The 16,453-nt window shown below is 43.7% G+C and overlaps 2 protein-coding genes across 8 annotated transcripts in view; one reads left to right on the forward strand and one right to left on the reverse strand.

Annotated features, from left to right (window-relative positions):
- TMED8 (transmembrane p24 trafficking protein family member 8) overlaps positions 1-3,811 on the reverse strand; it is a 33,125-nt gene extending 29,314 nt beyond the window's left edge. Inside the window, exon 1 of one of the 3 annotated variants that reach the window (XM_025442557.3) lies at positions 3,654-3,811. In XM_025442557.3, coding sequence (XP_025298342.1) covers positions 3,654-3,738 — 85 coding nt within the window. In that variant the 5' untranslated portion in view covers positions 3,739-3,811. The remainder of the gene's footprint in view (positions 1-3,653) is intronic. The other 2 variants (XM_049113332.1, XM_035720111.2) reach the window with 2 other exon arrangements.
- A 101-nt stretch (positions 3,812-3,912) lies between these two features.
- SAMD15 (sterile alpha motif domain containing 15) overlaps positions 3,913-16,453 on the forward strand; it is a 52,847-nt gene continuing 40,306 nt past the window's right edge. For 2 of the 5 annotated variants that reach the window (XR_007412440.1, XR_007412441.1), the window contains exons 1-3: positions 3,913-5,729; positions 6,698-6,796; positions 8,312-8,465. Coding sequence is in view for 2 of the 5 variants with exons in the window: in XM_025442555.3 (XP_025298340.1) it covers positions 4,113-5,729; positions 6,698-6,796; positions 14,526-14,762 (1,953 nt within the window). In the remaining 3 variants the exon portion in view is untranslated. Of the gene's footprint in view, positions 5,730-6,697; positions 6,797-8,287; positions 8,466-14,525; positions 14,954-16,453 lie in introns of those variants that run through there. The other 3 variants (XR_007412439.1, XM_025442555.3, XM_025442556.3) reach the window with 3 other exon arrangements.

A 16,453-nucleotide genomic window follows, 5' to 3' on the forward strand; every position in this document is an offset into this window, starting at 1 on the left:
TGGGGACTGAGGGCCCAGGTGCCCCACATAAAGGATTATTAGAAACAATTACAGTTCACAAAACACAGCACTGTGGTCACCAGAAGAACATGGAGTTTTCTTACTTCATCACTTAAAACTTCAGCTAAGAGGCACCCGGGTGGCTCAGCTGGTTAAGTATCTCATTTCAGCTCAGGTCATGATCTCAGGGTCCTGGAACTGAGCCGCGATGGGCTCCCTGCTTGGTGGGGAGTCTGCGTCTCCCTCTCTCCTCTCCCCAGCTCATGCTCATGCTCTCTCTCTCTCTCTTTCAAATAAATAAATAGAATCTTTAAAAAAATAAAAAAATAAAACCAGCTAACAAACATGAAGAAACTTAAAAGGTACTGTCAGAAGAGAATATTGTTTAAAAACAAATTTCTGCTTTGAAGGAATAAGATACATTGAAAAATCAAAACCTTTACTTTTTAAAAAAATCAAAACCTTTAATTCAATAACAACTGAATGTCCAAACTCATTTCTAATTGTTGCTTTCTCTCTGAGAGAGAATGGCAGACACTTTTTCTTTTTTAAGATTTTATTTATTTATTCATGAGAGACACAGAGAGAGGCAGAGACACAGGCAGAGGGAGAAGCAGACCCTGGGTAGGGAGCCCAATGTGGGACTCCGCCAGGGACTCCCGGACCACGCCCTGGGCCGAAGGCAGATGCTAAACCGCTGAGCCACCCAGGGATCCCCCAGATACTTCTTTCAATTTCATTTTTTCTCAGGCCTCTATTGTTTGCTTATTGGGTCATATTCTAGAAGAAGGTGGCAGAAGGACCCAATCAAACAAACTCCTCATTTGAAGCAGTTTTTAAAGTTTATTCCCCAGGTTCTACGACTCTGAGCCAAGCCAGATGTATGCTTTCTCCACTGCTTTGGAAATCCAGGTTCATGCTAACGCGCTTCTCAATAGCAGCACTGCTGACATCCGGGGCCAAATAATTCTTCCTCGTCAGGGTTGTCCTGTGCATTGCAGAGTGTTTAGCAGCATCCCTGACTTCTACCCACTAGATATCAGGGACAGCCCCACCTTTCCTCCCCAGACCCAGCAGTGACAACCAAAACATCCCCTGAGCATCCCCAGGAAAAATCGCCCTTGGTTGAGAACCACGGCTTTAACCCAAAGAACAAGCTTAATTATCTCAACTTTAATTCTTCATATGCATTTGGTGCTCCTCCAAATCTCTGTGTTGAGACTTTGCCTCACAATCCAGCAAATATTTATAGAACCTCCAGGACACAACATCAAGGGCTCTAGGACATAAGCAGAGACAGATTGTCCCTCCCCTAAAGCAGATTTCTTGGGGGATAAGTACATAAAGAACTGTAATAACAGACACTTAATTATATGTTTTGAGTCGCTGATGTTTGTTCCTGGGGTATTCTCATCTTACCAAACACAACACATCTAGAGGACAAAGACCATAACCTGCCCTGGAATACCAATACTGGATCAACAGCCAATAAAAACAAACGATTGTAGACTTCATCACAACAAGGTGTCGGTTTCATACAGACAGCAAAATTGCCACAGTCACTTGGGCAGATAAGCTGTCTCAGCCATAGTTTGTTCTTCTATAAAATGGGAGAAAGGGCACCTAGGTGGTTCAGTCGGTTGAGTGTCTGCCTTCGACTCAAGATCATGATCTCAGGGTCCTGGGACCCAGCCCCGCGTCATGTCAGGCTTAGTGGGAAGTCGGCTTCTTCCTCTCCTGCTCCTCGGACCCCACCGTCCCCAGTTCCTACTCGTGTCCTCTCTCTCTCTCTAATAAATAAAACCTTTAAAAATCAAATCAAATAAAATGGGGAGAAAATGAATGCTGACAGGATTAAGTCAGATAATACAAGTAAATCTTGGTCCACTTTTTGGCACAGAGAAGCATTCAATTAATGTAAGTTATCATTCCTATCATTTTATTAGCAATAAATCCTACCTCAAGGGAAAGAGCATGCTATGTGCTACATTAACAATGCCCTACATGACGGAAAAAGAAACCAACACTCACCCTGCTAAGGGCAAGAGGACGAAAGTAACCAGAAGCATTTCTAGCATGGTCCTGAGGGGAAAAAAATGGAGGACCCAATTAAAAGGGATGGGGGAGAGGAAGACACTCAGAGACAAACCCACCACCATCATCTAAGGTATTCGATTATTCTTAAGCCTTTTCTATTTAAAGTGTTTTGAGTTTGATTGCCAAAAGCACCCAAGGAGCTAAAGGGGAAGTGAAAAAGAAAAAAAAAGAAGGAAAGAAAGAAAGAAAAACAACCCTCAACTCATAAATATTGAGACATACAAGGGACAGATGTTTGAGACTCTTGAATGCTCACTTGCTGAGTCTTTTAGAAATCATGCTCGACATTTCTATTGCTGTAATGTTAAATACATGCCATCAATTCTGAATATACCACAAAGCATAAAAGTTTGTACAAAGAAAAAAAAAAGGCAAAAACTGTTAAGATGTTTCAAAGCAAGAGGACAAAGTCATGGGCCAAAACTGGGTGATTCAAAGATGCGTGTGTGTCTGACTGAAGTAGCATTAGAGGATGGGGGGGGGGGGGTATTCGGGATAGAGAAAAATCACCGTGCAGGAAGACACACATCCAGGGACACCTCCGACGCGCACGGAGTTGACGTGTGCAAAACCAGATCCTACAATGATGAACAGCCCGTTATAGGGTGCACCCGGTGCCTCACCCTGAGGGGGTGAACAGCCCGTTATAGGGTGCACCGGTGCCTCACCCTGAGGGGGCTCATGTCATCGCCCGGCAATCTCACCAGGCGGGTACTAGGAGTTCCCACGTTTTATATGTGGGAAAGGAAACTGAAACAGGGAGGAGTGACTTGCCCAAGGTCACCCCATCAGGACGCTGAAGATTCCGAGTCTACCACTACAGGTGACGGTGTCTGTTTTCATTCCAGACTCGAAAACTCAATTTGTACCTGCCACTCAGTGAGGCCAGCTGCCCCCCTGCCCTCTGACCCTCCCTGTGTGGGGAGCCGAAGGGGGCCCCCGTCGCCTCCGGACGCTGAGGTCACCCGGGGGCAGGAACTCGCGGGGCGGCGGACCCAGAAGGGAGCGGGGCGCCGGCCGAGCAGGGAGGTCGCCCACGCCCCTACCTCAGCCCCTCGGTGCGGTCGGCTCGGGCCGCGCCGCGCCGCGCCCGCTCCGCCTCCCGACCGCCGCGCCCCGAGCGCCCGAGGCGCGGGGCCTGCGTGCGGGGGGCGCCGGGGCGCGGGGCCAAGCGAGGGGCCAGGCTGGGCCGACCCAGGGCCGGGGAGCCGCCCGCGCGCGAGCAGAGCAGCCGGGTCAGCGCCATCCGGGCCGATCCGAGAAAGGAAGCGGGGCAGGAACCACCGGCATTTCGAAACCGGAGCGGCCGGCCAGCCCGAGCGCAGTCCCGGGCCGGGCGGGGGCGGGGGCGGGGGCGGGGCGGCGGGGCGCGAGGCGCGGGGCGCGGCCCGGGGGAGCGACGGCGGGGGGCTCCGCGCGCGAAGGGGAGGCCCGGGCGCGGCGGGTCGGCTCCGCTGAGGGGCGCGGGCGGAGCGGGCCAGGGCGCGGCCGAGCCTCGCGCGACCGGCGGGGCCCCGAGGCCGGGCGGACCCACCCGCCGCCCCCGGCTTGCGTACCTGAGGCGGCCGCCTGGCTCCCCTCCACTCCCGGGCCGTCCCCGCCGCGGCCCGCCGGTGCCCCGGCCGCCTGCCGCTCCGACATCTGCAGCCCGCCCGGGGAGCGCCTCCGCCGCCGGCCGCGGGTGACTCCGGAAACAGCCGAAGGCCGAGCGAGCGCGGCGGCGGCGGCGGCGGCGGCGGCGGCGGCGGCGGGAGGAGCCGAGCGTGGCCCGCGGGCCGGAAGAGGCAGCGCTGCCGGCCCCCGAGCGGCCGCGGGGCTTCGGGCTGCGGAGGCTGGCGGCGCGGCCGCGGGGAGGGCGACTGCGGGCTTTCGGTCGCAGGGTTTTAGGGTTTGACAGAACAAACAAAACCTGAGGGAAGATTCAGGAACACTCGGCCGGAAATCACGGTATCCATAGAGACGCTATCGGAAGCTGGGGTTGCTAGGAGGCCTGGGCGCGTCGGCTAACGTGCGTCATGGCTCAAGTCCCGGAGTCGGGCTCGTTGGAAGGAGACCTGGAGAACGGGGCACGGGAACGGCCTGCTCCTCTGGCAATGGCTCAAGATGCCGAAGCCGACGCCACGGCACAGGGAGGCCCCGAGCTGCCTGTAGAGACTGACCGGGAACCCCAGCCACAGGTGGAGGAAGAGGACCTCAAAGTGGGGGCGCCAGAGAACGCACACCTACCCCTAAAACCAGCCGGCTCGTCCAACGGGGAGACGCCCAAAGAGTCGGAGGGAGGCTTTCCTAGCGAGACTGATCTAGAGAGTCCCCAGGAGGCAGAGTCAGAGACGGTCAGAGAGATCGTAGGAGAGCTTTTCAAGGATTTGGAGGCTCTTACGGATGATGAGGAGCCAGATTTAGAGCCACGGAAGGACGCCAAACTAGATGTTGCAGAGGATGTGCTCAAAAAGTCAGCTAAGGAAACGGATCCGCAGCTACCAGAGGAGACCGAGTCTGAAGTTCCAGGGGCCTCAATCAGTGAGACAAGATTAGAGCTACTAGAAGAGACCGAACCAGAAGTTCTGGAGGATTCACTTACAGAGCAATATGAAGAAACAGGTCTAGAACCTCCGGAGCCAACCAAACCTGAATTTCCAAGCGAGAAACCAAGAAAATTGATTGAAGAGGCAGATCTACAGCCGCCAGAGATGACCACACTGAAGAGTCCAAAGGAAGCCCAAAGAAAGTCGCCTGAGGAGAAAAGGACAGAGCCTCTTGAAGAGACCAAATCAGAATTTCTTGAAGAAAAATCAAGAAAATCAATTGAGGAAATAGGTCTAGGGCCATCAGGAAAGACCAAACCAGAAGTTCAGGTGGAGACACTGAAAGAATCAACTGTGGAGAAAGTTTTAGAACCACTAGAGGAAACTAAACCATCAGAGCAAAAAGATAAGCAAAGAAAATCAACGGAGGAGACGGGACTAGCACCACCACAGATGTCCAAATCAGAGGAGACTGTAGGAGAGTCAACAGAGGAGAAAGGTCTAGAGCCAAAGTTTCCAAAGATAGAACCAAGAAAATCAAGTGAGGAAACAGATCAAATGCCACCACAGAAGACCAAACCAGAGACTCAAAAGAAGACACAAGCAGAGAAAGATTTAGAGTTACCAGATAAACCAAAACTACCGCTAAGAATAGAGTCATGTACAGAAGTTTCCAAGGAAGATATGCCAAAACCAGTCAGATTTAACCATTCTGTAGACAAGGATGAGCCCTTGTCAGAACACTCTGACTATCAAACAAGAAAGTTCTCAGTAAGTGAAATCAGGAAAGCTAGAAGAGAAACTATGTTCGGGTCGCTCACAATAAGTGAAGCAGGCTCAACAAATACAGATTATGAGCTTTCTAAAGGTTTTAGCGAACTGTTTGAGCTTACTGATACCGGTAGTGAGTTATACTCTTACCTCACAGACTCTCAGAGCGATTTAAGAGATTCTTTTAGTGAAAAAGTTGTAGACTTGGAGAAACAGCTACACAAAGATCAAGAAACCCAGCCAAAAGAAAGCATGCAGCCACAATTTGACTATCTTAAATGGAGCCCAGAGAAAGTTGCAGAGTGGATTAGTGAGCTAGGCTTCCCTCAATACAAGGTATACAAAAATAGCATTTTAAAAAATCACATGCTGTCATCCTTCTGTCTCTTATTCCTCTTACCCTTACCTGAGCTCTTGCCTCTTCTTCACTAGAAGAGGCATAGAAAAGTTCTGGACTATGGTAGAGGTAACTTGGATTAAAATGTGTCCTTTCCTCTGATGTATTTTGATAGAGGAAGGGAGGGCCACATTTGTTTCCCCTACTTACCACAATGAGTATACTTCTCTGCAATTCTTGAATAAAGACTAAGAAATTCATATAGGCCCTTTTTCACAGAAAACTTTTTTTTTTTTTTTTTTTTTTTTTTTTTTTACAGAAAACTTTTTTAAACAGATTTTGTCCAATGTAGACTTTTTGGTACTTTGTCAAGTTGTTTTAGCAGCAGCTCCCTTAACTTGTGCTATTAATCTTAAGTGACTGCGCCAAATCTGTCATGTGTATCATGAGCACCTAACAGTACTATTTAAATAGCCAATTCACCAAAAGTAGTTTTACTAAATAGAGTGAATGTCAATGGTACGTCAATAAAAAAATATATATAACAAAAATTTTTTAAAATGGGAGAACAAACAAAAAAGATAGGGTGAGTCCTCATTTCATTGATGCCAACTATGTTCTTAGGCTACAACACAAGACCTGAAATCTTTTGTACCCCAGTACTCAAAAATGTAATTGAGGCATGAAAGAAGCACTGGTTGTATCATGCCAAAAAATATTAAGGAGGAGTATGAAATTTAATGGACAGTTTAGACAGAAAATATGTGGGATTGTTAAGATTCTTTTAAATTTGAATTTAATTTAAAATTAAATTATAGCTTTTTCTTGATTTATCTCTCCCCCCCCTTCCTTCTCTTCCTCCAATCCTTTCTTCTCCTTCCCTCCCTCACTCGCTCCTTCCTTCTTCCCTCTGTTTTCTTCCTGCTATTTGCCATACATCATTTGAGTGATGTTCCTGTACTAACAGGAGTGTTTTACTACAAACTTCGTCTGTGGCCGAAAGCTCATTCATGTAAACTGCTCAAACCTCCCTCAGATGGGGATAACAGATTTTGAGGACATGAAGGTAAGTTGTGTTTCATGTTTTCCTATAGAGAGAGCGCTGTAACAGTGCCACCTTCTGTCTCAGACCAATCTCCTTTTTCTTCCAACCCAGCCTCCTATTTCTGTCAGTGGTGTGATCATAATCCCAGTGCCCCACACACACACACACACCTCCACACCTCCCCCCCACACAATGGTTTCTTCCTTCCTCTCCCCTTTGAGCCCCACAAAAATCCCAAGAACTGTCAGTCCTGCATTTAACATCTGCTTTTTTCCATTCCCAATTGTTCAGACCTCTTTTGCCTCATTCCTAGAACATTCCAGTAGCCTCCTGCTTTTAGCCTCTGTCCATAGGCCCTTTGGATTCAACGGCCCTACTATTAGATTCTCACCCTCCAACTTTTCATAGACCACTCAGAAACCTTTGGATCCCCTATGGATGCAGTTCCTTAGCTTAGGGCTCAAGGCACTCCACAGGTTTTCTCCAGCCACTATTTCCTCTACCTCTCTACAGGAGTCTCCTGCTCAGCTTCATGGGTCTGACTCACACCCTTCAACTCCTGTCTTGTGCATTCCCCCCTCTACATCTGGGCTCAGTCCCCCTCCCCACTGTATGACTAATATGAACCTTAATCATCCATCTGGACCCAGTTCAGTTCTTGTCTCCCCATGAAGTCTTTCCTGATCTCCCCAACCCCAGTAACCTCTCCCCGCAAGCTCTCACACATTGTATATGTACCCATTTGGCACTTTTACAACACCATACGCATTTGGCTACTTTGCTACCTAACTGAAACAAGTCACGCTGGACCTCAATTTTCTACGATCTTTCCAGCGCTAGCAGTCTGTGATTATGCATCTTTGCATAACACTACCTTCTACTTAATAGTGTTTCATAATTGATAAAACTTCACACATAATCACATTTATAACTTTGCCTTTAATACCCCCCACTCCAACGTATCAGTGTTCATTCACTACACGCTTGCCCGTAAGCCCTGCCCCAGTAGTTCTCAAACTCGAATAGTCTTTGGAATCAGATGAGATTTTTTTTTATGAGTGTTTATGAGCTCTAATTCCTACTTATGTTTATAGTGTATTGGATTTCTAAATAAAAATAAAGAACAGAATTAGCAAAATAGTAACTTGTAATACAAGCTCCTGAAATGTTTAAGTACCAGAATTTTAGCTTCTTATGAGAAAACATTTTTCAGAGTCTGTCAATTCATTTTGCTTCTTTGACATTCTGATTCTTAAAATACAGTATCAACAATGCAATAAGAAAAATTCTAATTATGCTTTTACTGGCCTTTGCAAGAAATAAGAGTTCTTAAAAATCTTTGAAATCTTCAAAAGTAAATAATTAATCCAGTGGACTATCCTTATACCCCCAGAACTTTGAATAAGCAAACTTTAGAATACTTATCAAAGTCACCAGACAAATGTGGCCTCTCCTTGAAGTCACAGAGTAATAAAGATCAAGACATTTAAAGGTATCTTATTTTTTTTTAAGATTTTATTTATTTATTCATGAGAGACACAGAGAGAGAGAAAGAGGCAGAGACACAGGCAGAGGGAGAAGCAGTCTCCTTGCAGGGAGCCCGAAGTGGAACTGGATCCCAAGACTCCATGATCACGCCCTGGGCTGAAGGGAGGCATTCAACTGCTGAGCCACCCAGGCATCCCTAAAGGTATCTTGCTTGACACTTAGATCCACACGAAAAAGCTAATTATACACTATGACAGAAGTAACTTTTTAGAGTTTATACGTAAGCTTAATATCGGTTCTCAACCCTCTCGGGAGCTTTCCTGATATGATCTGAATCTGGCCCCTGTACTCAGAAGGCAGGAAGAGACCAGAGAAAGAGGCAAGCCACCCCAGGTTGGGAGGTGGCAGTTTTAATAGTAACAAAGGGAACTTACATATGAGGTTTGTCTTGGGTGGCAGCAAGACAAATGGATGTCCATGCCTGCCTCCAAATCTCAAAAGTTGATAAAAAGACCCTAACTGGGTTCAGTAACATATACTGTGCAAGGGTTTTCAACATCACATCACCCTCTCAAGGCCATGTTCCTTAGAGCAGCCTCTGGGAGCAGGAAAGGCAAGTGGAACCCACATTCCAAGGACGGGAGAGGGGGTGAGGAACCTCTGAGCGCCCTAGTCCAGCTCACAGGTCAATCGGCAGTCACGTCTTTTTTATCACATCCTCCAACTGGAGTATGCTATAGTTACCTTTCTTACTGATATATAAGCATTTTTAATCCCACCATTATAATTAGAGCACCTAGTATATCCACAGTGTATCCCCTAACAACATTTACACAGCATGGCACTCTTTTTTCATGCTAACTCTCCTGCATCATCTGGGGCACATGGGTGGCTCAGTCAGCTAAGTTTCTGACTCTTGGTTTCAGATCAGGTCATGATCTCTTGGGTGGTGAGATCAAGCCCTGAGTCAGGCTCCATGCTCAGCAGGGAGTCTGATTGAAGATTCTCTCCCTTCGCCCCTCCCCTCACTTGCTCTCTCTTCTCTCAGATAAATAAATCTTAAAAACAAGACAAAACACCAAAAAACCCTTCCTGCATCATCATTCATAGGCTTTGGCAGAGTGGCAGGACTGGGGAAAGAGCAGATAACCTGAGAGTACAGAAGTCTGGGCCTGCTGCTAAGAAACTGAACCACATTTAAACTGTCCTCCCATTTACAAGCCTTGCAGTTAACGTATGGCCCGTTTCTGCTCTCTTCAACCTCCTTTTACTTCTTTAATTTTACAATTATTCATGCTTACCCTGCAGAAAGAACTTACTGTTCCCTTTGCCCTTCCTCCAACATACTGAGAAGACTAGAGGAGAGTGAACTGTGTGGGTGAGACTGATGGGGGGAGTACAGAAGGAAGGAAACACTAATTCTTTGAATCTGGGCAAAGGAGCTCTTAAAGCCACTATCTTGTCATTCCAGTTTGTAGTGATGCATTAGCTTAGTAAAAAAGGAGAGGAAGTCAATCTTATTTATTCTGGGGACAGCTAGACAAGATAGCATTACACCTACTTCAGGTTTGTCTCTTAGAAAGTAATTCTCAGGGGCACCTGGGTGGCTCAGTCAGTTAAGCCATTGCCTTTGACTCAGGTCATGATCTTGGGGTCCTGGGATTGAGCCTCGCATCATGCTCCCTGCTCAGCGAGGAGCCTGATTCTCCCTCTCCCTCTCCTTCTGCCCATCCCCACTGCTCATGTTCTCTCTCACACTCTATCTCAAATAAATAAGCAAAATCTTAAAAAACAAACAAAAAAACACAAAGAAACCTGCATTTCTATCTACTAGCTACAAAATATCTACAAAAAAAAAGGAAAATAACTTTCAAAATATTTTTAACTGTTAATTCCATCAAGTGAACAAAAGAACTCTGTGATAAATATTTGGAGAAGAATATAGGTGATCAGCTTGTTTCTTTTGTATGCTTGATTTTATATTACACAATATAGCCTCACAAGCTTTAAACCCCAGCAATTTTATTACACTTGCCTTGATGCAAACTATTTCAATAGCACAGACTCATAATATGTGAGCAAATGATCACTAGACAAAAATATTTTTCTTTTTTCAACTTTCAATTTTCAAATAATTTTAGTTTTACAGAAAAGTTGCAAAGATAGTACAAAGCTCTTACATACTCTTAAGCCAGCAACTCCTAATGTAAACATCTTATGTAACCAGGAGACATTTATCAAAGCAAATACATTGGGGTACCTGGGTGGCTCAGTCAGTTAAGCATCTGCTTCTTGACTTTGGCTTGGATCATGATCTCAGGGTTGTGAGCTCGGAGTGCCATGACAGGTTCTGCATGGAGTCTGCTTAAGATTCTCTCTCTCTCTCCACCCTCCATCTCTTTCTCTTACTCTAAAAAATAATAATAATTAATAGTATAATACTATTAAGCAAACTACAGACTTTATTCAGATTTATTCAGATGTCTTTAGTTTTTCCACTGATGTCCTTTTTTGGTTCCAGAATCCAATCAGAGGTACCACTTTGCCTTTGGCTGTCATTGTTTCCTTGGTGTCCTCCAATATGTGACAGTTTCTTTGCAGTGGATAGTTCTGTGGATTTTGACAAATGCACAGGATCATGTATCCACCATATAAAACCATACAGAATAATTCCATCACCCTAAAATTCCCCTTGTGTCTCCTTGGTGGTCAGCCTATCATTCTCTGGAAACCACTAATCTTGTTTTTTGTGCCTATAGTTTTGCTTCCTCCAAAATGTCACATAAATGGAATCAAATAATATGTAGCCTTTGAGTCTGGCTTCCTCCCCTTAGCAAAATGAAGTTTAAGATTAATCCACATTGTTATATGAATCAACATGCAAATTTTAAGGAGTCTATATATCTGCTTTAATAATGGTGGTGTAGATGATTCATATTTGAACCATAACAATGATGTCTTTAGGTTTAATTAAATTATAGGCTCCAGGGCCACCCGGGTGGCTCAGTGGTTTAGTGCCACCTTCAGCCCAGGGTGTGATCCTGGAGACCTGGGATGGAGTCCCACATTGGGCTCCCTGCATGGAGGCTGCTTCTCCCTCTGCCTGTGCCTCTGCCTTTCTTTCTCTCTCTCTCTCTCTGTGTCTCTCATGAATAAATAAATAAAATATTTAAAAATAAATAAATTATAGGCCCCAATTATGCAAATGTGCATAGTTACATACTATAAGGTAACCAGACAGCATTACCAAATTGGTAATGATGAAGCAAAACCATCAGTAGCTTACAAATAAAAGAATAGCAGCCTTTGGGGACACTTGAGTGGCTCACTCAGTTAAGCATCCAACTCTTGATCTCAGCTCAGGTCTTGATCTCAGGGTCATGAGTTCAAGCCCCACTCAAAAAAAAGAATAGCAGCCTTTGAAAACCATAATCAACATGGCATACAATGATGATATAGTAATAATAGAATCCTCTGGAAAACTATAGGCATTAAAATATCTGCTTGAGACTATGTGAATTTTGTGCTCTGCAGTGATGTCAAGCATTGAACATGGGCCACCATCCTAGAATGTAAAATTAAGAATCCTTAGAAAACCCTAGTAATCTTCATGAATACCTATATTTAATTGTCCTTACTAATTCAGTTAAGTTACAAGTTGCTTCAAGTCTTAAGCAAAAGTACAATCTGTTGGGCAGTCCCTGTGGCACAGTGGTTTAGCGCTACCTGCCAGCCTGGGGTGTGATACTGGAGGCCCGGGATCAAGTCCCGCGTCGGGCTCCCTGCATGGAGCCTGCTTCTCCCTCTGCGTATGTCTCTGCCTCTCTCTCTCTCTCTGTGTCTCTATGAATAAGTAAATAAAAATCTTTAAAAAAAAAGTATAAACTGTTGCTTGTTATTCATAAGAACTAAAGAAAGAACTTATAGCCCATTAATTTATAGCCCTCTTGATCCTTTGCAAAAGAGAGATGGTTAGATTATATTTCATTATTCCACATGTAACCAGTAGCTATGTAACACTTTTATTTTTTTTATATGTTATTTTTTTTAAATTTTTATTTATTTATGATAGTCTCACAGAGAGAGAGAGAGGCAGAGACACAGGCAGAGGGAGAAGCAGGCTCCATGCAATGGGAGCCTGATGTGGGATTCAATCCCGGGTCTCCAGGATCACGCCCTGGGCCTAGGGCAGGCGCCAAACCGCTGCGCCACCCAGGGATCCCTATGTAACACTTTTAATTTCTGCATTTGAATGTTAAACAGTACTGGACTTTCTCAGCCTACAGTAGGCACATAGCTCTTTTGGTTAATAGTGAATAAATTTGTTTGACTACAGAGTCTCTCCTGTTTACCTCAGGGAATTTGTGAAATATCCTGCTCTGGTAAGGGACATTTGGGGTGAGGTGCTGACCAAAGAAGGTGCTCAATGTACCAGCATCAATTACAAACAAGAATTCTTTTTTTTCTTTTTTACAAACAAGAATTCTTAAGAGGCATCTGTAGTAATTTGGATCTAAACTTTTAGAAACCTCATTTGCTACAGACTTCAATTTTATTCCCACTTGGAATACAAGGCAACTGTGTAGACTCTCTTACACACAAACCATCTCTAGAATCTAAACAAAACCAATTCAAGTAAGATTTAATAAGAAAGGTATCTGGTCTATCTATTTTTTAAAGTAATTTTTCTTTTTAGACACACAGCATGTGTGCAGGAGCAGGGAGAGGGCAGAAAGAAGAGAGATCTCAAATCTTAAGCAGGCTCCACAATCAGCACGGAGCCTGACCCAGAGCTTGATCTCACCCAAGATCATGACCTGAGCCAACACCAAGAATAGGATATTTAAACTGACTAAACCACCCAGGTGCCCTGTATCTTGTCTATCTAAAATGCATTACTAGTGGACAGTTTTGCATCAGGCTAATAATTGTAGCCTGAATGCATTTTACAGCCTTGTAACTAGGTCTAGTAGGTTTTTTTTTTTTTTTTTTTTTATGTCTAGTAGTTTTAAACTAAACTTAAAAACAAAGAAAAAAGAAAAAAATCCACCCACCTCTTTGGCTGTATTCTAGAAGCAATTTCATGGACTACATTTTCATCCTGATGCATAATATGAATTTAGGTAGCAGTGTTATAGCAGACCTATGATCAAAGCTAGAATTTGAAAATGCAGTGACAGTTTAATTTAGGCTATCAAGTGGCAGGGTGCTCAATGAATACAAAATATGTTTTAGAAACATTGAAAATTGTGGCAAAGGATATTGTAAAGAATATATAAGTAGGGATCCCTGGGTGGCGCAGCGGTTTGGCGCCCGCCTTTGGCCCAGGGTGCGATCCTGGAGACCCGGGATCGAATCCCACGTTGGGCTCCTGGTGCATGGAGCTTGCTTCTCCCTCTGGCTGTGTGTGTCTCTGCCTCTCTCACTCTCTCTCTCTCTCTCTGTGACTATCATAAATAAAAATTAAAAAAAAAAAAAGAATATATAAGTATAGGTACTAATAAAACAGCTGGAACTTTTCTCCCCCTGCAAAACAGCTGGACTTTTAATATCTGCTTTTTAGTGTTTGAGATTTGTTTTTAGTCAAACAAATTGAATAACTATTTGAGTTATGATTTTTTTTAATTGCAAATTAACTGAGTCCCTTTTAGACAAGTTTTTTTGTTTGTTTGTTTGTTTGTTTTTTAGACAAGTTATTTATTAACCTTCCCAGAGATAGTCATGGCTCTTACTCTGAATGTATTATCTGCTCATATGGTTGATCAGATTGCTCAGCCAAAAGAAGGAAATGAACCCATCTATGGCAAGCTGATGCAAAGGCCTAGAAGCATCTTTAAATGGAACTTACAAAAAGATAGTAAATCACTCAATGTTTCTCTTAAGAATTATATTTTGGTAAGAACCTGGCTACTAAGGGCAGCCCTGGTGGCTCAGCAGTTTAGCGCCGCCTTCAGCCCAGGGCGTGATCCTGGAGACTGGGGATCGAGTCCCATGTCGGGCTCCCTGCATGGAGCCTGCTTCTCCCTCTGCCTGTGTCTCTGCCTCTCTCTCTCTTCTCTCTGTGTATTCTAATAAATAAATAAAAATCTTTAAAAAAAAAAAAAAAAAAAAAAGAACCTGGCTACTAAGCCTTCCCATGTATTATTTCATGGTTTTATTTTCCCACAGAAATGAGAGGTTAACATTCAAGAGACCTAGGAAAATAAGTAAATAACTTTGATTTAGTTATATTTTCATTTAAAAAATTATTCTTGTTTTGTAGGTAATTTCTCGGCATACGCGGGCACTCCTGGGAATTGAAGAGCCATTGTTCAGACGCTCCATCACCCTGCCCTACAGGGACAATATTGGCTTATTTTTAGAGCAAAAAGGTCATACTGGGGTAAAATCTGATTCCTTGACGTTCTCTGAATTTGTGCAAGCAGCAGGATTACAGGATTATGCTCCAAAAATAACTACCCCTGAATCAAATGAAGAATTGTATTACACTGAACCATAGGGAAAAGCCATTTCACTTACCTTGAAAGATTAAACTAAACTACTCAGGGTAAGAAGTGTGGCCTCTTGGGATCTCTTCTCTTCTTCATTTAGGATCAGAGTTAGAACTGCTAACTCCACTTCTAGTTCTATCACCACTTCTCAGCACCTTCCCTTGATTTGTGTTTCAATTTACCATGGTGTTTAAACAAAGATAGCAATATATCTCTTTCTGGGTAATGGTAAGAATCCCTGATAAATGCTAATAATGCATCTAGTAGTAGGAACATGTTACAGAAATGGAATTAAAAGTAAAATCTCCTGCCAACCCAAATAATGTTCTCCACAAATGCAGAAAAAGAAACAGTTGTATTATTGGATCAGCATTAAATCACATAGTGATGTACATCACAGGCTAGCTGCTAAAGAAGACTATAAAGTTAAGGAAATCTCGCCCTTTTAGATAGCCAGGAAGATACAATCCATTACTTACATGTTAACTGTCTGTATCCAAAGGAAAAATAAAACTTCTCATATCTTTATGACAAACAGGAAGCTACTTTGTAGAGCCAGGCATTTAAGCCAGGGAGATAGGGTGCCATCCTCCTCAATACTCCCATTTCAAAGACATGGCTCCAAAGAGCCCCAAAATGTAAAACTGGCAGGTGACTTATTCAACTTGTTAGAGGATTTATATACATCTCAAAAACAGAAAAAAGATTTAAATTACAAGTTTTCTAAAGGAAATGCTTTAAGAAAGGGGAGGAAAGGAGTTCTTCCTTTTTTGCATCAGAGAAAAAAATTTTAGTATTTTTTTTAAGATTTTATTTATTTATTCATGAGAATACACAGAGAGGAGAGAGAGAGGCAGAGACACAGGCAGAGGGAGAAGCAGGCTCCATGCAGGGAGCCTGACATGGGACTCGATCCTGGGTCTCCAGGATCACGCCCTGAGCTGTAGGCGGTGCTAAACCACTGAGCCACCAGGGCTGCCCCAAATTTTTAGTATTTTAAAAAATTTATCCTTACAACGTGGTTTATAGAAGTACCATTGAATGTGGAATAGGGACTGGGGTTTGTTAACAAGACTCTTTTATGTGGTACCTTCCAGATCTTTATAAAATGAAATTCAAGGGGAACCCAGCCAGCTCAGTCTGTAGAGAATGAGACTCTTAATCTTGGGGTTGAGTTTATGAGAGAAAAAGAAAAAGGAAACAATTAATTCAGGTTAGACTCCAGTCCATGACTAGACTGCTCAAAAGAAACGACAAAATACTTCTTACTTGAATGACTCCAGTTCCGCCCTAGTTTTATAGACTTAACTGTTCTTTCTCTTTCTGGCCTCACTTAATCCTAAAAGCCACTAAAGGACTACCATAATCCAGAAGGGCAATGATATATACTCTGTCAAGTTCCCTACACCTGAATGAATAGTCAAAACAATCCAATTCTTTTTTTTTTTTTTGTAAGAAAAGGAACAGTACCTCAAATTAGCATTTATATCATGCATTCATATCTGATGATGAACCTACTTTTTTCCCAAATCATACCAATAAAATTTTATCTCAGACCATTCTACACCATACCACTGAGTTTGCCTGGCTCACAATTATGCAAAGGAGAAAAATGCAAATGATTAACCTAACACCATGGTGATTTACATGTATTGTGAATGGTTTTGTTTAAAACACTTTTACATTTAGCAAACAATGG

Source organism: Canis lupus, chromosome 8, assembly GCF_003254725.2.
Source record: "Canis lupus dingo isolate Sandy chromosome 8, ASM325472v2, whole genome shotgun sequence".
Classification (NCBI taxonomy): domain Eukaryota; kingdom Metazoa; phylum Chordata; class Mammalia; order Carnivora; family Canidae; genus Canis; species Canis lupus.